This window comes from Molossus molossus, unplaced genomic scaffold (genome assembly GCF_014108415.1).
Source record: "Molossus molossus isolate mMolMol1 unplaced genomic scaffold, mMolMol1.p scaffold_m16_p_12, whole genome shotgun sequence".
Lineage (NCBI taxonomy): Eukaryota > Metazoa > Chordata > Mammalia > Chiroptera > Molossidae > Molossus > Molossus molossus.
In genome coordinates, this window is record NW_023425347.1 from 79,181,682 (window position 1) to 79,206,951 (window position 25,270).

At 45.6% G+C, this 25,270-nt stretch overlaps 1 protein-coding gene across 3 annotated transcripts in view; it reads right to left on the reverse strand.

Annotated features, from left to right (window-relative positions):
* LOC118626102 (protein argonaute-1) overlaps nucleotides 1–18,932 on the reverse strand; it is a 43,051-nt gene extending 24,119 nt beyond the window's left edge. The window contains exons 1-9 of one of the 3 annotated variants that reach the window (XM_036255423.1): nucleotides 18,698–18,842; nucleotides 13,373–13,556; nucleotides 6,353–6,473; nucleotides 5,711–5,892; nucleotides 5,177–5,313; nucleotides 4,819–4,953; nucleotides 4,581–4,668; nucleotides 3,780–3,927; nucleotides 651–770 (exon numbers count right to left, since the gene is read on the reverse strand). In XM_036255423.1, coding sequence (XP_036111316.1) covers nucleotides 651–770; nucleotides 3,780–3,927; nucleotides 4,581–4,668; nucleotides 4,819–4,953; nucleotides 5,177–5,313; nucleotides 5,711–5,892; nucleotides 6,353–6,473; nucleotides 13,373–13,556; nucleotides 18,698–18,722 — 1,140 coding nt within the window. In that variant the 5' untranslated portion in view covers nucleotides 18,723–18,842. Of the gene's footprint in view, nucleotides 1–650; nucleotides 771–3,779; nucleotides 3,928–4,580; nucleotides 4,669–4,818; nucleotides 4,954–5,176; nucleotides 5,396–5,710; nucleotides 5,893–6,352; nucleotides 6,474–13,372; nucleotides 13,557–18,697 lie in introns of those variants that run through there. The other 2 variants (XM_036255424.1, XM_036255425.1) reach the window with 2 other exon arrangements.
* Between the last annotated feature and the right edge of the window lie 6,338 nt (nucleotides 18,933–25,270).

The window sequence follows — 25,270 nt, forward strand, 5'->3', positions numbered from 1 at the left end:
TTGGCCCCCAGGACTGAAGAACTTTGGGTTCTATTCCTGGTCAAGGGCATATTCCTGGGTTACAGGTTCAATCCTGGCCCCAGTCAGGGGCATGCGGGAGGCAACCAATCGATGTGTCTCTTTCACATCAATGTTTCTTTTTCTCTCTCCCCCTCCTTCTCTCCCTCTAAAAATCAATGAAAAAAATATTCTCGGGTGAGGATTAACAAAAAAAAACAAACACAAATTTTTTAAATTAAAATGGAAAAAGAGACTGGCCGGTGTACCTAGTGAATTGAGTGTTGTCCCATGAACTGAGAGGTCCATTTCAATTCCTGGTCGGGTTGCGTGTTCAATCCCCAGTGATGGGCGTGCAGGAGGCAGCCAATCAATGTTTGTCTCTCACATCAATGTTTCTATCTCTCTCTCTCTTCCCCCCTCTCTAAAACATCAATTAAAACATATTTTAAAAATAAAATAAAAGGGAAAAAGAAATAGGAAGCAAAGTAGCTACAGGGTCAAGAAGCAAGAATAATCCTATGGAGTCCCAGGCAAAAAAATCTAGTCTTGTGTCCTCTTCCTGAGAGTCCTACCAAGGCAGAAAAGCATCTATGCTACCAGGGGCCCCAGTGACTGAACAACTGAGCACGTTTCTCTACAGCTCCACTGACCAGGCGGCTGATCTCCTCCTGTCGGTCTGGGGCCGACCTAGCTGTAGCCTTTATCATGGTGGAAGTCTGGTTGTCAGTCAGCTTCTTAATGCAGCGTTGCCCAGCAACAATGTTACAGACCTGAGGAAACAAGAAGGATAGGTAGCTCTGGCTTGAGTTCAATCACCTTATACTGAGAGTTCCACAGTAAAAGAAGAGACCCTGGCTGTCAGCCCTGAGAAGGGGACTGCAAAATCCCTTGGGCATAGATATGTTAGAAAATATCCATGTGCAGCCCTAGCCAGTTTGGTTCAGTGGTAGAGCATCGGTCTGTGGACCAATGAGTCCTGGGTTCGATTCCAGCCAAGGGCATGTAGCTCGGTTTTGGTCTGTCCCTGGCTCTGGTTGGGGTCATGCAGGAGGCAACCAGTTGATGTGTCCCTCTCACGTTGATGTTTTTCTCTCTCTCTCCCTGTCTCTCTACTGGAAGACAAACAAAAATATCCTTGGGTGAGGATTAAAAAAAATATCCACATGCAATACCAAAGACAATATAGCCACTTTGTGATTAAGAGCTAGGGATGTAGCACCAGATCTGAACTCAGGTTTCCTTTGTTAAATGGGGAGAACAGTAACAATTTTATAGGGTTATTTAGAGACTAAAGTACTTAAAGGTGCCTGGTCAGTGTTGCTCAGTGGATTGAGTGTGGTCCCATGGACTGAGAGGTCCCAGTTCAATTCCTGGTCAGGGCACATGCCCGGGTTGCGGGCTGGATCCCAGTAGGGGGCATGCAGGAGGCAACCAATCAATGTATCTCTCTCACATCAATGTTTCTATCTCTCTCTTCTTTCCTGTCTCTCTTAAAAAAAAATCAATAAAAAAACAAAACAAAAACAGAACTGTTAATTTGCTAACAAATCTCAACTGGTAGTAAATATTATTTAAAGCCTATCTACTTTGCTGAGATCATCCCTAAAGACTTCTGTTTACACCTCAGAGAAAATAATGCTTTCTTCCTACTTTCTGTATTTCAGCACCTATTAACTAAGTCTGAGTTCTTGGGTTTGGGGATCTCTTTTCCCTTCAGCCCAATTCCCCCTCGTTAGTTCTGAAATCTCAGAAACTCACAGGCAGCTTGAGCTTTGGTCCTATCTGACTCCTGCTGCTGGAACAAAGTAAGACAATAGTCTAGGCTAGTGCTTCTCCAGTTTTAATATTTATATGAATCCTCTATGGATTCTGTTAAAAGACAGAATCTGATTCAGTAGGTCTCATAAGAATTTGCATTTTAAATGAGCTCCTGAGTAAAGGCCCATGTTGTTGGTCCACTGACCATACTTTGAGTTGCAGTAGACTAGACAATGAAGCAGTCAGCAATAGTTTCTCACTAGACATTCTGGCTAGTGTTTACCTAACCAAATACAGCCAATGGTTCTATATTTGTATTCTATAACTTAAGTGGTATTACTAGTCCATTTAAAATACATATATATATGTTTTTATTGATTTTTAGAGAAAGAGGACGGGAGAGAGAAATAGAATTAATAACGTGAGCCCAGCCGGTGTGGCTCAGTGAACTGAGCATGGTCCCAAGGACTGAGAGGTCCCAGTTCAATTCCTGGTCAGGGCACATGCCTGGGTTGCGGGCTCAATCCCCAGTAGGGGGCTTGCAGGAGGCAGCCCATCGATGGTCCTGTCTCACATCGATGTTTCTATCTCTCTCCCTTTCTCTCTCTAAAAAAATCAATAAAAACATATTTAAAAAAAGAAAAGAAACAATGATATGAGAGAGAAATATCGATCGACTGGCTTCTGCACACCCCCTCACTGGGGATCCTGCCTCAACCCGAGCATGTGTCCTGACCAGGAATCCAACTGGGACCTCTTAGTCCGTGGGATGACATTCAATCCACTGAGCCACACTGGCTGAGTTACTATTCTTTCTTTAATTGCAGGATTTCAAACATCTGTTGAAGCATAAAAATATAACAAATCTTGGGGGTAAAACTTTGACAAAACAACACATTGATCGCCCAGCTGGTGTAGCTCAGTGGATTGAGCATTCTCATGGACTGAAAGGTCCCAGTTCAATTCCCAGTCCCGGCACATGCCCAGGTTGTGGGCTGGATCCCCCAGTAGGGGGCGTGCAGGAAGCAGACATCAATGTTTCTCTCTCACATCAGTATTTCTATTTCTCTCTCCTTTCCTCGTTCTCTAAAAATTCAATAGAAACATTAAAAAAAAACCAAAGAACACATTGATTAGTAGGAAAATAGGATTCACGTTACAGGTAACATGCATCTTCATTTTCTGTAAATTAAGTACACTTGTATCTCTAGCTTATGTAAGATCCCCAGCTTCAGAGGACAGGGAAAGAGAAATTAAGAGGATATAAATGTGGGTATTTGAAATCTCTGTCCTGACAAACTAATTACTTATTGGAGAGTAAATACAGCTTTTACTTCTGCTTAGCAATCCTGAAAAAACATGACAGCAGAATTGGAAATAAGAAAAAAAATGGTAAGAATGAGGCCACCCTGGCCCGGCTGGTGTGGCTCAGTGGTTGAGCACTGATCCATGCATCAAGAGGTCACCAGTTCGATTCCAGGTCAGGGCACATGCCCAGGTTGTGGGCCCGACCCCCAGTGGGGGGCGTGCCAGGAGGCAGCCAATGGATGTTCTCGCTCATCGATGTTTCTATCTCTCTCTCCCTTTCCTTTCCTGTCTCTCTAGAATCAAGAAAGAAAAAAAAAAAAAGAATAAGGCCACCCTGCTGATTTGGCTTAGCAGTTACAGTGTCGGCCTGTGGACTGAAGGGTCAAGGGTTCGATTCCTGGTCAAGGGCACATACCTGGGTTACAGGTTCGATCCCCACCCTGTCGGGGTCATGCAAGGCAACCAATAGATGAGACACATCAATGTTTCTCACTCTCCCTCCTTCCCTTCCACTCACTCTAAAAATCAATGGAAAAGGGTGAGGACTAACAACAACAAAAAGATTTCACAGAATGACCTCATATCTCTCAAAATGTCAATTTTCCAAATTTCAAAATGAAATGAGAGATTACAAATGGAAGAGCAGACCTCTGATGATCAGTGTGCAGATACAATGCTTGTTCGCCAGCCCAACCATTACTTGGTAACCTCACCTCTAGGGGCAGGTAGGTATGCTTTTGTTCCTGGCCAACTTGCAGGCAGGGCAGGTGGGGATACTTGAGCTGAAGGTTATATTTCTGCTTGAAATACTGTGCCACTGTGCACTCCACAGTCTGTCCACTCTCCAGCTGCAAGGGAAACCTGTTTGGAGGAAAGAATGGAGGTGTCATAGCCCAGGACTAAATCTCACCTCTCTAGACCTACTACCATGGGAAGTCCCAGACTTGGCTTTATCCCTATCCAGCCTCTTTAGAGTACTGCCACTCTTGGGAAAGCAGACAATACAGGACTCCAAAAGAGAAGCCAAAGATTTGAGACACAAGTTCCACAACTGTCAGGAACTTACCTGACTCATCTGTATTTCTAGTGTTAAGCTAAAGCCTGACACACAGTAGACACTCATAGTCCAGTAAGCCTGAGGTCAAGAAGGTAGATTAAAACAGTAAGAGTTTCTCCAAGGTCTAGCCCAGGAGTTTTCTTTTTTAGGAGGAAAAATAAGTTGAAAGAGATTCTAACATTTACAGACAGATACAGGAGTCAGGGGAAGATGCCTGATCTATGGTAAAGGCCCACAGAGGAAAGGTGGACACAAAGAAGGTAAAAATGGCAGGGAGAGTATCAATGGACCTGGGAAGTTTGGGAAAGGGATGACAAATACCCACAGCTTATTCAAAAACAGGGCCAGTCCAAGGCTCATTCTCAGGGTCAATGGTGGAGCAGAAGGTAGTGAAGGGAGTGATTAAAATCTCAGCCCTCGTTCACTAATGGTATGGCTTAGAGCCCTGTCAACTTACGTCTGATGGCTGGCAGGGCGGCGGGTAACATTACACACACGATATTTCCTCTTCATCTGTCCACAGTGGGTCACTTCTACCTTCAGGCCTAGAATACACACACTGCTTGTAAGGGTTGGAATGGGTTGCTCACATTCCCAGGTTTGGTCTCTCCCCTGAACATATCCTAAGGGGATTTTCTTTTAGGGCTAAAGAGAAAGCAAGGCTGTTTCCATTCACTGCCTGGTTGGGGTCTCACCCTTGATCTCCTTGGTGAAGCGCACACGCTGAGAGTCCGTGAGTGGCTTGGGCTGCTCATCTATGTTCCTGATGTCCAGTACCTCACACATGAACTCAATCACCGGCTGCGCCTTGTAGAAGGCAGTGGCTGAGACTGTGGGCACAGAGTAGGCATAACTCAGCTCAGGTTCTGTCATCCCGAATAAATGAAGTACTGCTCTTTACACCCTCTTCCGTATAGGGTATTGGAATGGGGGAGGGGTTCCAGGGTTATAGGGATTAGACTAGGAGTGTGGTTGCAGAGCTAAGAAGGATGAGGCTGGGAGTGTGGTCACTGGACTCAGGGTGCCCCTGGCTCCACAGCTTTCCCCACTCACCATCAATGTTGAGCATCATCTTCCACATGGCAGGGCGCACAGACTGGTGAAAGCCGAACCAGACCTCGCGCCCACCCCCCAGCGGGTGGTAGTAGCCCTCAGGCGGTGAGAAGAAGGATCGGCCCACGGGGGTGTACCTGGCAGGGACAGGCAGAGAACTGGTCCCTCGGGCACAGGCCCCCACCCTGTGAGGCATCCTGGGCACGGAGGAGCCCTGGCCTGGAAGGCAGGACACCAGGGCTTTAATTCCAGCTCTGATCCTTTACTAGTTGTGTAACTGACCTTGTGAAAGTCTCTACCCTTTCTTTGCCCTGCAGGGACAGGTGGGGTGTGGCCCAAAGATATCTAAAAGGGAAAGGGCCAATGATTTAACCCATATAAATGTATATACATGCTTTTCTGTCATATGGTAGGGCTTCAAAGACTATTTTGTTTGAAAAGCACACTTAGGACCTTAATATGTGCTCATTCTTCTCCTCCTCCCATAGCAGTTCTGACACCACTAGTAGCCCAGATACTAACTATACCCAGTACCTCATGGATGCCAGGTGCCTCATGGCCACATCCAGAGCTTGCACAGACTCCAGGGGAACAGGGATCTGGCCACTGACCAGGGCCTCATGCAGCATGCGCCAGCTCACAATGGCTAGCCACTTGATGGAGACCTTGAATATTCGATCCTTCCCTTCCCCAGGGATTGTCACCTCAAAGTCAACCTTCAGTAAAGAGAAAGGGGTGAAGGATTGCCAATGCTTTCCTACAGTCCAACATTCTCTGCCCTGCCCCAACGTCTCCCACCCCATGGATTTGCTAAGAATCTGCCCCTTAAGCTGATAGGGGCTCACAATGAAGACTTCAGAATAAATGCAGCCCCTTAGTCTCCAGCCTTGGCTTAGTCTCCTTGGCTCAATGCTTCTATCTCTCTCAACCATACCTAGCAGAAAGTCCTTAAGGTCTAGGTCTGTTTTAAGTCTACTCTCAATCTGCCTAGAATAGGGATAGACATACAGTAGGCTAAATAAACATCAGCACCTACCCATCCCTAACCCTAAAAAAGACATTCTCAGCATAAAAGATGAAAGGGATCTCTAGCCTGCCAGACTCGAAACAGTTTTACAGGAGCTCAGTCCCATCCCAGACCCCCTGACACAGGTCTAGCCTGACTCTCCGCCTTACCCGTTCATTGCCAATGGGCAGTGCTGTGACAGTGTAAATGTTCTTCTTTCCATCATACACGGGCTTACGATCACCAAAGATCTGAGGCTTGAAATGCTGGACCATGTATTCCACCACTTCCCTGTGGGCGATAGGAACAGCCTGTGGAAGCTGAGAAACTACCACACTTCAAGCTTTTGGAAATAATTTGAAGTTTAGGCAATGTCCCATCTACTACATTCTCCTAGCAGCTACTTTTATTATTATTATTTTTTTAATTCTCACCCAAGGATAGTTTTTATTGATTTTTAGAGAGGAAGAGAGAGAGAAAGACATCAATCAGCCACCCACCACATGCCCTCCAATCAGGGATCAAACCCACAACCTAGGTATGTGCCCAAACCTGAATCAAACCCTCAACTATTTGGTCTTCAAGATGACACTCCAACCAACTGAGTCATCTGGCCGGGGCCTAGCAGCTACTCTTTTTATTTTTTTAATTTAAATATGTTTTTATTTATTTGTTTTTAACTTTTTTTTCCTTTTTGTAAATATGTTTTTATTGATTTTTTAGAGAGAGAGAGACAGAAACATCGATGTGAGAGAGAGAGAACATGGATCGGCTGCCTCCTGCACGCCCCCCTACTGGGATCGAGCCCGCAACCCGGACATGTGCCCTGACAAGGAATTGAACCAGGACCCCCAAGTCCGTGGGATGATGCTCAATCCACTGACCCACACTGGCTGGGCTAGCAGCAACTCTTAATCTCATCTACTCTGTCCCTGTGCTTGTCAAAACTTCAACGTTCATATGAATCACCTGGACATCTTATTAAAATGTAGATTCTACCTCAGTAGGTCTAGTAAAAGCCTGAAATTCTACATTTCTAACATGCTCCCAGGTGTCACTTCTGGTCCTCACATCACTAAGACTTTAAAGGACCTGAAAGAGTGAGTGAGTGCCTTCTGAGCAGAGAAAGAGGCTGAGAGGAGAAAGGCTTCATCTTAAGGTCTATCCAGAATCAGGAACAGAAATGAGCCTCCTCTAATTTCCAAGCTGATAAGCAAAAAATATAGATGGGGAAGAGATTTAAATTGGAATAGGAATAAACTGTGGAAGAAGAACCTCATCTCTTCCATCTCTCTAAAGCCCTTAGATCCCGTCACCCTATTTTCTCTCCACTGTCATCTCTGTCTGGATTTCACTTCCTGTCTTCTGCCACTTAGATACCAAAGTATCCATCTATCTTTCAAAATCCCGGCCCATCCAACTATCTGACATCTTCAATTTCTAAATCAATGCTTTTGAATGCTACTGGATAAAAAGACTCAAAATGTATATTGGAATCAACTGTAAACACATGGTTTCAATCCCAATTAGGCTGTGGTGCTACCAAAAAATTTTTTTCATGTCCTTGATCACTTCTATCCCTCACAGACTATGTCAAAACTTCATTACTACCACGGGATAGGGAGGAGGGTGTCTGGGGGGGAAAAAGGAGAAACATCTGTATAAATAAATTAATAATAATAATAATAATAATAATAAAAACTTCTCTACTACCGTCTAACACCAGAACTTATTTCTATCTCCTATCAAAAAGCAACTCTAGCCCTGGCCGGTTTGGCTCAGCGGTTAGAGCATTGGCCTGCAGTCCGGAGAGACCCGGGTTCGGTTCCCGCTAAGGGCATGTACCTCAGTTGCAGTTTGTCCCCGGCCCTGGTTGGTTGTGCGGGTGGCAGCCACTCGATGTGTCCCTTTCACATCGATGTTTCTCTCTCTCTCTCTCTCCCTCCCACTCGATCTGTGCAAAAAATGGAAAAAAATGCCCTCGGGTGAGGATAAATAATAAAAAAAAAAAGCAACTCTATAACTAAACAGAGTAAACCATAGTAAGGAAAACCTCCCTCAAGTTCCCTGACATACAATCATATTTATATATGTAGTCTTTTCTCCATTTTCTTTCCTCATACTTGAAATATCCTTCCATATATGATTTTTTTCTTTTACTCCTTATCCAAGGATATTTTTCCATTTATCTTCAGATTGAGTGGGAGGGAGAGGGACAGAGAGAGACACCGATGTGAGAGAGACACATCGATAAGTTGCCTCCTGCAGGACCCCCACCAGGGCTGAGGACCAAACCACAACCAAGGTATGTACCCTTGACTGAAATCGAACCCAGGACTCTTTGGTCCATGGGCCGACACTCTAACCGCTGAGTGAAACTGGCCAGGGCCTATTATATATGATTTTTAACAACTGAAAAAATATGTTCAGCTCCACTCATTAGAGAAACATAATTTAAAAACAGACTACAGCCCAGCCGGTGTGGTTCAGCGGTGCACCAAGAGGTCGCCAGTTCGATTCCCGGTCAGGGCACATGCCCAGGTTGTGGGCCAAATCCCCAGTGGGGGCATGCAGGAGGCAGCCAATTGATGTTCTCTCTCATAGATGTTTCTATCTCTCTCTCTCCCTCTCCCTTCCTCTCTCTCCCAAATCAATAAAGAAAAAATAAATAAAAACAGACTATAATACAGAAAACAGACACACAGACCAATGGAACAGAACTGAGAGCCCAGAAATAAACCCACACATACATGAACAACTAATTTACAACAAAGGAGCCAAGAATACACAATGGAGAGTCTCTTAAATAAATGATGTTGAGAAAACTGGGCAGCCCTATGCAAAAGAATGAAATTAGACAACAACTTACACTGTACACAAAAATTAACTCAAAATGGATCAAGGACTTGAATTTAAGACCTGAAACAAAAAAATACATAAAGAAGACATAGGCACTAAGCTTCTGGACATTGGTCTTAGTGGTAGTTTTGTGAATTTGACTTCAAAGGCAAGAGAAACAAAAACAAGCCCTGGCCGGTGTAGTGCAATGGTTAGTGCACTGGCCCAGGCACTAGAGGGTCACAGGTTTGATTCCGGGTCAAGGGCAAGTACCTGGGTTGTAGGTGTGATCTCCGGTCCCTGTCCGGGAATGTGCAGGATGAAACAAATCGCTATGCCTGTTTCTCTTTCTCTCTTCTCTCCCCCCCCAACTCCCTTCTACTCTCTCTAAAAATCAATGGAAAAAAATATCCTCATATGAGGATTAACAAAAAGAAAAAAAAAGAGAGGAAAAAAAAAAACCAATAAACAAGTGGAACTACATCAAATTGAAAAGCTTCTTCACAGAGAAAAAAAAAATCAATAAAACAAAAAGACAACCAACTGAATGGGAGTAGATATTTGCAAATGATGCTTCTAAAAGGGGTTAGTATCCAAAATATATAAAGAATTTATAGCGCCCTGGCCGGTTTGGCTCAGCGGTTAGAGCGTCGGCCTGCGGTCCTGAGAGACCCGGGTTCGGTTCCCGCTAAGGGCATGTACCTTGGTTGCAGTTTGTCCCCGGCCCTGGTTGGGTCGTGTGGGTGGCAACCACTCGATGTGTCGCTTTCACGTCGATGTTTCTCTCTCTCTCTCTCTCCCACTCAATCTGAACAAAATATCGAAAAAAAATGTCCTCGGGTGAGGATAAAAAAAAAAATAAAGAATTTATAGCCCTGGCTGGTTTGGCTCAGTGTTTAGAGCATAGGACCGCAGACCAGTGAGTAGCAGGTTTGATTCTGGTCAAGGGCATGTACCTTGGTTGCGGTTCGTCCCCGGCCCTAGTCAGGTCATGCAGGAGGCAACCAGTTAATGTGGTTCTATCGCATCGATGTTTCTCTCTGTCTGTCTGTCTCTCTTTCTCTCTCTCCTTCCCACTCTATCTCATGATAAATAGAAAAAGTATCTTCAGTGAGGAATTAAAAAAAAAAAAGAATTTATAGAACTCCACAGCAAAAACACAACTGAATTTTTAAAAAATGAACAGAGGCTCTGAACAGACATTTTTCAAAGGAAGACATACAGATGGCCAACAGGTGCATGAAAAAATGTTCAGCAACAATAATTATTAGGGAAACACAAATCAAAACCATGAGACATCACCTCACACCTATTATTAGAATGGCTATTATTAAAAAAGAAATAAGCCCTGCCCTGGCCGGTTTGGCTCAGCGGTTAGAGCATTGGCCTGCAGTCCGGAGAGACCCAGGTTCGGTTCCCGCTAAGGGCATGTGCCTCGGTTGCAGTTTGTCCCCAGCCCTGGTAGGTCGTGCGGGTGGCAGCCACTCGATGTGTCCCTTTCACATCGATGATTCCCTCTCTCTCTTCCTCTCTCTCCCTCCCACTCTATCTGTACAAAAAATGGAAAAATGTCCTCGGGTGAGGATAAAAAAAAAAAAAAAGAAATAAGCCCTGGCCGGTTTGGCTCAGCGGTTAGAGCACATTGAGTAGCTGCCACCCGCACAACCCTCCCATTCTATCTGAACAAAAAGTGGAAAAAAAATGTGTCCTCAGGTGAGGACAACAACAACAAAAAAAATTAAGAACTACCATATGATCCAGCAATTCCTCTTCTGTGTATATATCCAAAGAATATAATGACACTAATTCAAAAAGATCTATGTACCCTTACGTTCACTGCAGCATTATTTACAACAGCCAAATTTTGAAACAAACATTAGTGTCTGTCAACGAATGAATGGATAAAGATGTGATGTGATTATATACATATATATAAAATGGAATACTAATCATTCATAAAAATGATAAAATACAATATATTGAATTGGTGCAGACATGGGAAGAGGCACTTTTAATATCTTGCTAATGAGAGTATAAATTGGTATAACTTACCTTAAAAAAACAAGCACTATCTCATAATTTTTAAATGCACTATGCCAGCAAATTCACTCCTAGGAATTTATCCTACTCATACACTCATACTTGAATGCAAAATTGTATCTATATTTAATAATATTCAATACAGTTTCACTTTTGTAGCAAAAGTTTAGACTCAACCTAAATGTTCCTCAATAGACTTATTAGATAAGTTATAAGCCTTGGGCAGTTTGGCTCAGCAGTTAGAGTATCGGCCCAAGGACCAAAGGGTCGTGGGTCTGATTCCAGGTCATAGGTTTGATTCCTGGTCAAGGGCATGTACCTGGGTTGCAGGTTCGATCTCTGGCCCTGGCTGGGGTCATGCAGGAGGCAACCAACTGATGTCTCTCTCTCACATGAAAAAAAAAAAAGGTAATGGTAAATGCCTCTGGAGAAAGGGACTAAGGCACTGGAGATAAGGGTAACAGGATAACTTTTTCACTGCTACTCTTTCTGTAATATTTTAAATTTCTTTACATTATGTGTATATAATTTTCAAATAATAATAAAATAAAATTTAAAAAGAAATATTTCTCGCCCTGGCCGGTTTGGCTCAGTGGTTAGAGCGTCGGCCTGCGGTCCAGAGAGACTCAGTTTGGTTCCCACTAAGGGCACATACCTTGGTTGCAGTTTGTCCCCAGCCCTGGTTGGGTTGTGCCAGTGACAACCACTCGATGTGTCCCTTTCACATCGATGTTTCGCTCTCTCTCTCTCTCTCTTCCTCTCTCTCCCTCCCACTCTATCTGAACAAAATATTGAAAAATGCCCTCGGGTGAAAATAAAAAATAAAAAGAAATATTATTTCTTTTCTCTAAGATCCCTTCAACTGGGTATCCTACAAAATCCTCCTGCCTCAGCAAGGACATTCCATTCATTCCTACCCTCTCTGTCATGTACCTTTAAGCTCTTCTCCACTAGCTGCTTCTCCTCAGTTTATAAACATATCCATGTCTTGCCCTGGTCGGTTTGGCTCAGCGGTTAGAGCCTTGGCCCACGGACCAAAGAGTCATGGGTTCAACTCTCATCTAGAGCACATACCTCAGTTGCGGTTCATCCCTAGCGATGGTTGGGGTTGTGTGGGAGGCAACCAGTTGATGTGTATCTGTCACATTGATGTTTCTCTTTCCCTCCCTCTCTCCCACTCTATCTGAAGATAAATAGAAAAAAGTCCTTGGGTGAGGATTTAAAAAACAAAACAAAACATATCCATGTCGCCAAAAAATTAAAAATTGAACTTCCATTTGACCCAGTGATCCCACTTCTAGGAATATAACCTAAGAAGCCTGAAACACCAATCAGAAAGAATATATGTACCCCCATGTTTGTAGCAGCACTATTTACAATAGCTAAGATCTGGAAACAGCCCAAGTGTCCATCAGTAGACGAATGGATAAAAAAGCCATGGTACATATACACAATGGAGTACTACGAAGCTGTAAGAAAGAAAGATCTCTTATCCTTTGAGACTACATGGAGGGACCTGGAAAGTATCATCCTAAGTGAAACAAGCCAAACAGAGAAAGACAAGTATCATATGATCTCACTTATTTGTGGAATATAATGAACATAACAGTCTGAGGAATGGGGTAGTCCCAGAGACGTGGAAGTGGGGTACAGACTGACAATCCCCAGAAGAGGGGATGGTGGGGGAGAGATAAACCACAGAACTTATATGCATGTATGCATGAACAGTGGACATGGACAACAAAGCTGGGGACAGGGCAGGGAGGAATGGGGAGGGGGGAATCAGTGGGGGAAAAAGGAGAAACATCTGTAACAAAAATTAATTTAAAAAAAAAACATATCCATGTCTCATTCTCAAAAACTTTTCTTTTTATTATTCTTTTTTTTTCTTCATTCTTAAAAACGTTTCATTCATTGGTTTCAACAAATATTGAAATGTGCTAGGCTAGGCACTATACTTGACCCCTATAATCCTCTCTAACCAACATATTCCCTCTCTTCCCATGTTTCACTGCCAAGCTGTCTGGGAAAAGCTAGCTGGCCTCACCCTCCCTACCACATTACCTTCCATGTATTCCTTAGCTCACTATCCCAACTACTCTAATAAAACTGCTCTGACAAAAGGTACCAATTATGTTCTAACAGCCAAATCCAATATTTTCCTTACTTGGAATTTCCTCTTCAAAAGTTTTCTTGAATTGATGATACCACCCTCTAGTAGTTTGTTTACCTTTCTGGACCCTCTTTCAAGGTTCTTAGACTCAGAAAAGTACAGACTTCTGTATTTGGTGTCTTAGATGTGCATTACTTACCGGTTAACTCTGCGAGGACACTTATCCGGCTTAATATCCACCTCGTAGTGGTACACGTCAATCTTAGGGATGTCCACCTCAAAGTAATTGGCCAGAAGCTTGATTGGTTTCCCCACTGTGCCAATGCCAGGTCTGCGAGGTGCCTGGAACACCTGCTGCAGAGGGGGCAGGTATGCGCCCGCAGCTACAAGACAAAGAATCTGATGAGGGTAAAGTCTGGCAATCTCCTTATACTTGTAGCAGAGAAGGCACAAGGCTCTCCAGAAAAGGAGAAAGAGAGTGCAAGGGGAGCCTCATTCCTGCCTACCCAACCAAACTGAGGGTTTCCACTAGCTCAGACACCCAGGCTCATTTTTTTAAAAAGATCTCTCCGCCTGGCTGTTGTGGCTCAGTGGCTGAGCATCGACCCATGCACCAAAGAGGTTGTCGGTTCAATTCCCGGTCAGGGCACATGCCCAGGTTGTGGGCCAAATCCCCAGTGCGGGGCATGCAGGAGGCGGCCAATCGATGTTCTCTCTCATCATTGTTTCTCTTCTTCTCCCTTCCTCTCTCTCTAAAATCAATAAATAAAAATGTTTTTAAAAAATAAATAAATAAAAAGCTCTCTCCAATCACAAAATTACCCGTCTTTCTTAAATTCATCAAGTGAATATGTATTAAGTTCCTACTGCATGTTAAGTAGAGGGTCTAAATCTGGCTCCCAGTAACAAAACCCTTTCTTCTACTAGATTAAGACACATGCCTCCACCAGGTATCTAACAGACCAAGAATGCCCTATTCTCTGTCAGCCAGATGCTCACTTCATTCATCACCACCCTGAACACAAAACTGGTAGCATCATCCTAATTCTCCTCTGTAGGCAGCAGCAACAGGAAAATCCAAAAAAAGCCAGGTTGGGGGTTGGGGCAGTGTTTGTTTGAGAAAGGATTAAGGCAACTGAATGGCTGAGGCTGGAGAAAGAAGAGAAAAGGCTAAAAGGATAGAATTTGGAAGAAAGTAAGGAAAGGAGAGAGGCTGAAGTACGAAGTTGGCCAAGAAACCAGACTGGAGGTCACAGCAGAAAGAGGCTTGAGCTGGGAGCCAGAGAAGGAAGGAAGGCTGGAGTTAGGGGCTGGGGCAAGACAGGTTAGAGTTGGGAGCTTGGGCAAGAAGCAAGGCTGCAAATGGGGAAACAATGAAGAAAATGTTCAAAAGAAGAAAAATCTAGGGAATGAAGACAGGCTGAATGAATATAGGACTGAAGCAAGAGGAGGCTAGAGTAGAGGATTTGGGAAGGTGAGGCAGCTATTAGAATGCTGAAGAAGGGAGAGATACTGGCTCTGGGAAGGAGAATACAAGATTGTCTCCACGTCCCACAGCTCCTTCCACACAGCCATACAGTAGCGGAAGGGATTGATTTCAAGACAGATAGGTCCCTGGGGAAAAGGCTAGGGCAAGGCCCGCTCCCACTACTTTCTCCTCTCTGGTGGAGAGCCAGACTGCTACCCCTAGTTTTATTTTCTAGCTTGAGGGGAAAGGGAGGGAAAAGAGAAACAGCCTAAGCGAAGCCTTTGTCCAGAGCTACTGTTGTCCTGGCCAGTAGAGGACCAGCTCAGGTGGGAGGCAAGATGAATGAGCCAGTCCAGAACCTCCCATCACCAGAGCTCTGTTTTCAGTCCACCAGGATGGGGGGATGGGGCATATCCTCAACTGGGGGGTCAGGAAAAGGTCAGAACCATTCACAGGGAGGGGCATAATTCCCAAAGCTAAACTACTGTCTCCTTCTAACCACCTGTCAAGCCCAGCCCCACAATGCAGACTGGAAAACACAGGCCTAGCCTGGGGGTGGGAGGGATCTTCAGGACTCAGCTACATAGGGAAGTGAACACTTAACTACTAGCACCAGGCCACCTACCCAAAAAATAGGTGAACAGAAATTGCACAAAAGGTATAGATAGACACACACAAATAGCATGACACATTCCTGTCACACACATCCAAACACTCACGTAGACCTAGACAAAACCTTTATACACATACCGCTCACTACCCCTAGATTGTAAATTCTTCATAGACAAGGACTTAATCTGCCTTGGTCACTGCTGAATCTCCTGTGTGAATGCCTGGCACACAGGAGATGTTCAATATTCAGATATTGAATGAACAAACAGATCCGCAGATACACCACAAAGAACACACACAGCACACAAACTCCTGCAAACTGCTCAGAAACCATTATAAACCCTGCACAGAACAAACATGTACCCTAGTAAATGGAGCTGGTAAAAGACACCCTTCCCCTCCCCAAGTTCTTATTTTCCATTCACCTCCTTAGCCTCCCTAGGCTGAATAATCGTTTGGAACACTGGAGAAAGACATCCTCTAGAGCTGGGTGCTGGGTAGAACTGAAGGGGGATGGGACAGACACTCTAGTCTTAAAGCTTTCTCTGCCCCAGAAATAGGACTACAGACCAGACAGCCTTAGGCATCAGGAACCCTCCATTCTAAGGAGGCTTTGGGAAAACAGGAAAGCCCCCAAACTCTTCCTCATCCACAAACTAGGGAAGGCAGGAGAAAGGAGGAAGCTCTCTCCTATCCTATCCTCCAGCAAACCTCACAGCTGTAGAAAATCCACCCCCCCCCTTACCTCACCCTGCCCCCAGCTTTTAGTCTGAGAAAGGGAGACACTTCCCTTCAAACCCAGACAGGGACAGACGGCCACTTTGTGATGCAGATGAGGGCCCCAGCAGAGAGGACAAAGCTTGGGCCTTGGGGGAAAGGGGCGGGGCCCTTCCTTGCAGACAAAAGCAAGGAGGGAGGGGCTGTGAAAAGGACACTCCCCCTCCCCCATCCCCAACCAGCCCTGAGAAGGAAAAGTAACAGTGCTGAAAAGCCTGGCCCAGGGATTCTTTCCCTGCAGCTCTGAGGCCCACAACCTCCCAAGGAACCAGACTGCATATTCAAAAGACAAACTCAAGGCTAGGTTAGCTGTCAGGAAGCAAAGACTAAGAGGCCAATCTCTTCAAAAAGAATTTGTTCACACATGAGTATACACAAAGTATTAAATATCCAAATATGTGCTTAACAATTTATGTCATACTAGAATGTGATTCAATTTAATAAACATGTACTTTGTGTCAGGGCCTAAACACTTGCTGGTTCCACAGATAAAGCAGACACTACCTGCACCCTCACGGAGCTCCCAGTCCAGTATATGTATAGAAGGCACACTTGTATATAAGCCCAGTGAAGCCAGTAACAATACTTCAGTTTTGTGTATTGTGTCCTCCAACTTCCAAGAGAGTAGTCTGGGCCTAGCAAGTGGGCAGTTATGAGGTACCTCCATTCAAAGCCTCTAGAATCAATTTCAATTACACCCTCTGATGAGGCAAGGCCTGTCCCACTCGGCTACAGCCAACTCCAGATACCAGGCTCTGGTCCCTTCCCTAGAAGTTTATTTCTTGTAACAAACAAGTCAGTTTTTTCATCACTCCAGCCTCCATTAGGATTTTATCAGAATAAAACCATTAGCAGTCTGGCATGGTGTCAGCTCCTGGCCATCTATCTGAACCTCTGTGACCTACTCCTACTCTAGTCCACAGGTTGTTGCAAATAGTCTCCAGCCTAGAAAACCAAGAGTGTCTGGAATGGAGAGAAAGGCCTGAGGGAAGGAGGAAGTCGTTTTCTGAGGTCAGTTGCTCCCTGCACTCCACTTCAAGATCTATACAGACTTTACAAGGTTGTTTTTGCTTGGGAGAAAATACTTATAGATTACTGAATGAATGAATGACTTGAATGAGTTGGAAGGAGTTATTCCCTTGAGATTAGATCTAAAAAAAAAAAAAAAAGATTCTTCCACCAGAAATAAAATTCATGTTCCAAATGGAAATCCCACTCCCAGATCAAATGGAAGAAGGTGGTGAGATATGACCTAAAGGATTCCCATGTCCAGACTGCTCCTCCCATCAAAGTACCTAGGATACAGGAGGTACCACCATCCCACAATCCTTCCTGGAGACCAGTCTTCTTGAGGAAGCCTAGTCCCAGTTTCTCTCATTCTTATTTCCTTTACTCTTGATTGCTCATGAACAAGGAGAAATTAAGGCTATCACCTGGGACTCACCAGGGTAGAGGCTATAAACCCCCTCCACACCCAGACAACTTATTTGTTGTCAAAAGGTTAGTTTGGCAACCTTGAGTCTAATGACATGGCCCTGACAGTTTCTGAGGATTAGAAGAAGGAAAAAGGAAAGACATTCAGTGGCAGATTGAAGCAATAAAAATATTAAGGTATAGAAAGAGATTAAGCTGTCACCTTGGGGGACATGTCAATGCAAAGGCCATTACCCTTTGACTAAAAATCCCATCTCTACTCAGTGTTGGACCAGAAACGTGCAAAGCAGGCAGACAAACTCTTCCAGGTAAACCTGGTCCTGGCCTTGGTCCCTCAGTAACCAACACCTTTTCTAAGGCCTATCTTTAGGAAGGACCCGCCCCAAGAACATTGCGTTGGTCCCAGTCTTTCCTCATCCCAGAATAAGGCAGTTTCCCTCAACCCACTCTTGGCAAATTGTGACCGAGGGTATTTCTGGGCCAATTCTAAGAACACCAAGATGAGGAAGGGGACCATATCCATTTGCGTCCAGCCAGTATAACCTTAGAATGCACCTCATCAGCGCGCTTTTTCCAAGCCAAACCGCGCGGGATGGAGAGTCGGGGGTAATTTGGGCAGCCACGCCCCCACCACACAGGGCAGCCCCTTCCAGCGGCCACCTCCGCGCATGCTCGGGAGCCACTGCTTCTGCTCCCGGGACTCAAGGGGGGGAATCCTGGAACTGGATCCCCATCCACCGCCCCCTGACCCTCGCCCCCGCGTCAGGCTCGGCTGGGCGGAGCTCACAGTCCAGCTCTGGCGCCTTCTCTCAAGAGACACTAGCCCAGCCCAGACTGGCTGAGCCCCCGCCCCCGGCATGCTGCTAGGGCCCATCTGTGTCGACCCCCTCCTCTCCAGGACACCTGGATCCCGCCCCCTGCCACCTGCCGGTGCTCTCCTTAGGCCTCCCGGTACCTCTGAGAGTCCTTACGTGTGTTCAGGCCCTTCTCCCAGATTACTTCCCATCTCCAGGAGTACACAGAGCCTCCTTTGATAAACGGCCCCATCTCAGAGATCCCTTCACAAGGTTTCCCCCGGAACTGCACACAGCCCCTTCAAACTGGGCCCCCCATCCCATCAGAGCCCCTCTCCTCACTCAGGGAACCTTCCCTCACTCGGAAATCCTGCTCTTCACGAGGGAGTCCCCTGGTCCTTTGGAGCACGCACCGTCCACCCTTCCCGGGGGCCCTTACCTGCTCCCGAGGGTCCCGCTTCCATCCCATATACCCGTGCGGAGGTCAGGCGGCCCGGAGACTGTGGAGTCCAGCGTGAGGGGCCTAGGTACCCCGCACTCTAGCTGCTAGGGCTTCCGGGCCGGGCTCGGCTCCCCCCCCCAAGCCCGGCCGCTCGCGCCGCCACCCCCGCAGCCTCCGTTGCCGCCGCCGCCGCGGAGCCTGCAGCAGCTCCCCCTGCGAGCGCCGGCCAGCTGCCAGTGCGCAGGCGCGACCGCCAGGCCCAGGGGGCGGACGGGAACGAGTCAAGCGGGGCGCTCGGAAGGCAACAAAGGCCAATGGAGAGGGGCGGGGGCACCGGGGACCCGAGGCAGCGGCCCCTGGCGGTCACCCGTCACCATGCAGCCCGGCGGGAGGGCTTCGGTAGAGGCGCAGCGGAACCGCGCAGTGGCGTAAGTGGGGCGGGGCGGGGCGGGGCGGGGCGGGGCGGGGCGGGGCGGACACCCCCCGCAGCAGCCTCAGGCCCTGTGTCTTTTCTCCAAACAGGTCCCTCCAATCCTACACGTAGCCTCTCCTCTTCGCGCTGAGCCACGCGCACATTACGGGAGCCCCACCTCACTCCCAGGTCCCCCTCAACACTCCGAGCACCCCATGACCCAGGGGCCCTGCCTCCCACCTTTCATCTCAATTTCTCTCATCCTTCACGCTTTGGCTGCAAAGCAACTACCTCTGCGAGGCTTTTCTCCATCCCTAGTCACTGAACTCACTGACGCCACCCTCTTTTCCAGGCTGGGAGCTGAGACCACAGATATGAAAGAGACCCTGCCTACTCTGGAGGATGTCACAGTCTCAACTTAAGTGAGGCTACAGACCTCTATGTATGGGACCTAGGAAGCACCTGTCTCCACTTTCTCATCTACTGCTCAAGCCTGAACTCAGCCAATCTGCTTCTGTCCTAACCATGTCAGTGAAGACATTTTGTGTCGAAATTCAAAGGATAATTTTCAATTCTTACTTCTCTGCAACATCTAACGCCATGCCTCTCCTTCCTATTTTAGCCTTCTCTGTGGCTTCAGCATTTTCTGAGATTTCCTATTGTTTAAGTCCTTGTCCGTCTTCTTCAAGGGCCCCCTTTTGCTTTTTCCCAGTTAAAAGTGTTCACCATGGTTTCAAACCCAGCTCTTTTCTAATTCCACTCTCCACTTTCCCCTTGAAGGTTTTATCCATTCTTATGGCTCAACTATCTTTCCAAATCTGTTTCCAGACAAGTCTTAGACTCATATTTCCAAGTGTCTGCTGGACAGCTCCACCTGGATATTCTACCAGCACTTCAAAGTCAAAATCAAACTCTTTATTTTTACCCCGCAAACGTATTTGTCCTATGCCTCCTGTCTCTGCGAATGGCATCTTCATCCACGAAATAAAGTTTCCCTCTCTCCCTTTCTTCTTCCCCCCTATTCAGCTGTTCAAGAAGTTCTGACATGTTTACTTCCTTTACTACTACCACATGATCCGCCTGCCATTCCGATGGCTCCTTGTGGTAGTGCAGAACCTTATGTCTTGCCCAAAGTATGCCACTTCCTTGCTAGTCTTACACTTTCTGAGAAGATTCCTCCCATTTGGTCTGCTGCAGTAAATAGGTAGTAAGAGACCCAGCTCAAAGATCACTTTCCCTTATATTCATTCATATGTATTTTTTAATGCCTACTTTACACTAGATACTATGTAGAAGGTTAGGAACTTAAGAGACAGGTCATACCCAGTCCCTAGCCATAGAGCAATTAATTTCTGACCCACATCAGAGTCTGCCTTGCTTCTCTCTAGCAGAGTTTCTCAAATAGCAGGCATCAGAATAACCTGGAGAGCTTGTTAAAACACTGGTCCCACCCCCAGAGTTTGTGATTCAGTAGGTCTTGGGTAGGACTCAAGAATGTGCATTTCTAATAAGTTTCCAAATGAGGTTGATGCTACTGATCTGGGGACTGCACTTTGAGAACTATTGCTCTGCAATGTAAAATTAAGAACAAAGACTCTCTATTTTTGGTTTCAGTCCTAGTGCTGCCATTTACGAGCTGTGTAACACTAGGCAAATGACTTCTGTCTTGATTTCCTCCTCCCCCATTTTAGGGGGTAAAAAATAGTACCCACCTCATTGGGCTATTGTTAGAATAATGTCTACAAGAATGCAGGCAAACTGTTGGTTGCTATCATAATTTTCTGCCTCTTGCACTATATTCTAAGTTCTTTAAGAACAGGGACCATATCAAATGCATTTCTGTCCCCCTCTAGTGCATGGCACAAATCTGTGCCTAGAATGATCAGTAAATCTGGGTTAATCTGAATCAAACACATGGCATTAAAATATCCTCAATAACAGCAAGAAGTGGTTAGAGCATCGGCCTGCAGAGTCCTGGGTTTAATTCCCAATCAAGGACATGTACCTGGGTTGCAGGTTTGACCCCTGGCCCCAGTCAAGATCATGCAGGAGACAACCAATGTTTCTCTTGTTCTCTCCCTCCCTCCCTTCCACTCTATCTAAAAATCGATGGAAAAATATCCTCGGGTGAGGATGAACAACAACAAAATAGCAAGACCTTTTTACCTTGGTATAACTAAACTGGAAGCTCAGTTTAAATCTCCAATTCTAAATACCAAGCCTCACACTTAACTTTGTAGAAAGGCAATGGTCACTATTCTGATCCATTTCCAAGGTGGCTAGCAGAGTCAAGCCTGGCCCTGACCTCTCAGTGTCTTTTTGCAGAGTGTCTCCATCATCAGGGATTTCACTCTTGACTAGGCAAGGTGGTAGAGTATAAGGGAAATCCAGATAGCATTTTGCTTTTTTATGCTGACAAAATTCTTCCAGTAACTCTTGATGTACCTTCCCAGAAAGCTATTTGTCCCTTGTGTTTCCAGTTCAATCCTTGCATCTCAGTCCATAGCTAACACACATCCAAGAGCCTCTGTGGTGTGGGCCAGAGTCCAAATCTTTCCACTTTTACACCTTCTCTACATCCAGAGCTTCCTGGCCCCAAAACAAGAATGGTCTGAAAAGAAAACAGTGCAGCCCTGGCCGGTTTGGCTCAGCGGTTAGAGCATCTGCCTGCGGTCCGGAGAGACCCAGGTTCGGTTCCCACTAAGGGCATGTACCTCGGTTGCAGTTTGTCCCCGGCCCTGGTTGGTCGTGCGGGTGGCAGCCACTCGATGTGTCCCTTTCACATCAATGTTTCCTTCTCTCTCTCTCTTCCTCTCTCTCCCTCTCACTCTATCTGTGCAAAAAATGGAAAAATGTCTTTGGGTGAGGATAAAAAAAGAAAAAAAAGAAAAGAAAACAATGCAGCAGAGCTCTCTGTTTCAGCCATGTGAGGATACAGGGAAAAGACTGGAAAAGACTGTACACCAGGAAGAATGCCCTCAAGCTCACCAAGTACTGGGCCATGCTGGCACCTTGATCTCGCACTCTGTCCTCCCAAACTGATAGAAATAAATACCTATTGTTTAAGCCAAAAAGAGAAAGAAAGAAAAAAAAAATACTGCATCTCCATCTATATTTTCCTTTTCTTAATATTTTAAAAACAGCCTGGGAACAATACAATCAAGGTAATATAAAAGACGTAAAACAAATTATATGTGCAACTATCAGGAAATGAATTACCAACAACTTTTGCATGTACCGCCTCTTTTTTGTTTTGTTTTGTTTTTATCCTCACCTGAGGACATTTTTTCATATTTTGTTCAAATAGAGTAGGAGGGAGAGAGAGAGAGAGAAACATCGACGTGAAAAGGACACATCGAGTGGCTGCCACTCGCACAACCCAACCAGGGTCGGGGACAAACTGCAACCGAGGTACGTCCCCCTAGCGGGAACCGAACCGGGTCTCTCTGGACCGCAGGATGACGCTCTAACTGCTGAGCCTAACCGGCCAGGGCTGTACCACCTCTTTTTATCTATAATAAAATTTATTTCTTATATTTCAGAAGATAATTTTTAAAATCAGAATTTATGCCCTGGCCGGTTTGGCCAACCACAGGACCCCAATCAGGGCCAGGGACAAACTGCAACCGAGATACGGTGCCCTTAGCGAGAACCAAACCCAGGTCTCTCTGGACCGTGTGCCAACGCTCTAACCACTGAGCCAAACCGGCCAGGGTGAAATTGGTAGACTTAAAAATTACTTTTTTAACAATTGAGGTATAGCCCAGGCTAGTGTGGCTCAGTTGGTTGGGCATTGTCCTGTGCACCAAAAGTTGCTGGTTCAATTCCTGATCAGGGCACATGCTTGGGTTTCAGGCTTGATCCCTGGTAGGGGGCTCTCACATCAATGTTTCTCTCTCTTTCTTCCTCTCTGTCTAAAAAGCAATAAAAATATTTTTAAAATAAGAAATAAAATAAATTGATGTATAATTGACATAATAAACTGCACATATATAAAGTGTACAATATAATCAATTCTAACATATATATCAACCTGTGAAACATCACCACAAGACAATGAACATATCTATCACTTCCAAATTTTAAAACTCATAATAATAAATGGATAAGGAAATTTTTATATACCTAAAATGAATTTGAAACTGCATAAAATTTTAAATTACATATATTTTTTATTTAATAAATGCAAAACAGCCCTGGCCAGTTTGGCTCAGCATTTGGAGAGTCGGCCTGCAGACCAGAGAGTCTGGGGTTCAGTTCCCGCTAAGGGTATGTGCTTCTGTTGCTGTTTGTCCCTGGCCCCAGCTGGGGTCTTGTGGGTGGCACCCACTCGATGTGTCTCTCTCGCATCAATGTTTCTCTCTCTCTATTCCTCCCTCTCTCCCTCCAGCTCTATTTGACGACAAATGCAAAAATGTCCTCGGGTGAGGATAAATAAATAAATAAATAAATAAAATAAAATAAATGCAAAACAAAGATTAAGCAATAATTAAGGAGGACACTGAGAGAGTTATAAAAAATGACCAAAGTAGCCCTGGCCGGTTTGGCTCAGCGGTTAGAGAGTTGGCCTGCATTCTGGAGAGATCCAGGTTCGGTTCCCACTAAGGGTATGTACCTCAGTTGCAGTTTGTCCTGGGCCCTGGTTGGGTCGTGTGGTGGCAGCCACTCGATGTGTCCCTTTCACGTCGATGTTTCTCTCTCCCTCCCACTCTATCTGAACACAAAATGGAAAAATGTTCTCAGGTGAGGATAAAAAAAATAAAATAAAAAATAAAAATAAAAAATGACCAAAGTAGCCCTCGATGGTTTGCTCAGTGGTTAGAACATCGGCCCAAGCACCAAAGAGTTGTCGGTTCAATTCTGGTCAAGGGTACGAAACTTGGTTGCAGTTTGTTTCCCAGCCCTGGTCAGAGTTGTGGAGGAGGCAAGCAATAGATGTGTCTCTCTTACATCAATGTTTTTCTCTCTCTTTCCGACTCTGTCTGAAAATAAATAGAAAAACATCCTCAGGTGAGGATTAAAAAAAAATGGCTGCCCTGGCCAGTTTGGCTCAGCGGTTAGAGCATCGGCCTACGGTCCAGAGAGACCCGGGTTCGGTTCCCGATAAGGGCATGTACCTCAGTTGCAGTTTGTCCCCAGCCCTGGTTGGTCATGCGGGTGGCTGCCACTCGATGTGTCCCTTTCACATCGATGTTTCTCTCTCTCTTCTCTCTCTCTTCCTCTTTCTTCCTCCCATTCTGTCTGAACAAAAAAATGGAAAAATGTCCTCGGATGAGGATAATAAATAAATAAATAAAATCAATAGATAGAATATGGGAAAAGGGGGAATTTTAAAAATTTGTTTATAATAGCAGATTAAGAGCCTCATCTCTTATTAGATGATGGTATTACAAAATGAGATCTCAGAAATATTGATAAAAAAAATCACAAGTCCAATACTAGCAAATAGAAGTCTATAACACATTAATTAAAATTATGATAGCCCTGGCCAGTTTGGCTCAGCAGTTAGTGTCAGCCTGCGGTCCAGAGAAACCCGGGTTTAGTTCCCTCTAAGGGCACATACCTCGGTTGCAGTTTGTCCCTGGTACTGGTTGGGTCGTTTGGGTGGCAACCAGTCGATGTGTCCCTTTCACATCAATGTTTCTCTCTCTCTTTCTCTTCCTCTCCCTCCCTCCCACTCTATCTGAACAAAAAAATGGAAAAATGGACTTCCGGTCAAGATGGCAGCGTAGGTAAAAGCGGTATTGCATCCTCCCACAACCACATCAAGTTACAACTACAGAACAACCATCATTCAAAACCACCTGAAATCAAGCTGAATGGAAGTCCTACAACTATGGAATTAAAGCAGCAGCCACATCCAACTGGTAGGAGGGGCGGAGGGGCGGAGGGGCGGAGGGGCGGAGGCTCGAGGGCCGGTGTCGAGACAGGCTGGTCCCACAACCACCTGTGGCGGATAAAAATCAGGAGGATGCCCTGGCCAGTTTGGCTCAGCGGTTAGAGCGTCGGCCTGCGGTCCGGAGAGACCGGGGTTCGGTTCCCGCTAAGGGCACATACTTCGGTTGCAGTTTGTCCCCGGCCCTGGTTGGTCGTGCGGGTGGCAGCCACTCGATGTGTCCCTTCACGTCGACGTTTCTCTCTCTCTCCCTTCCTCTCTC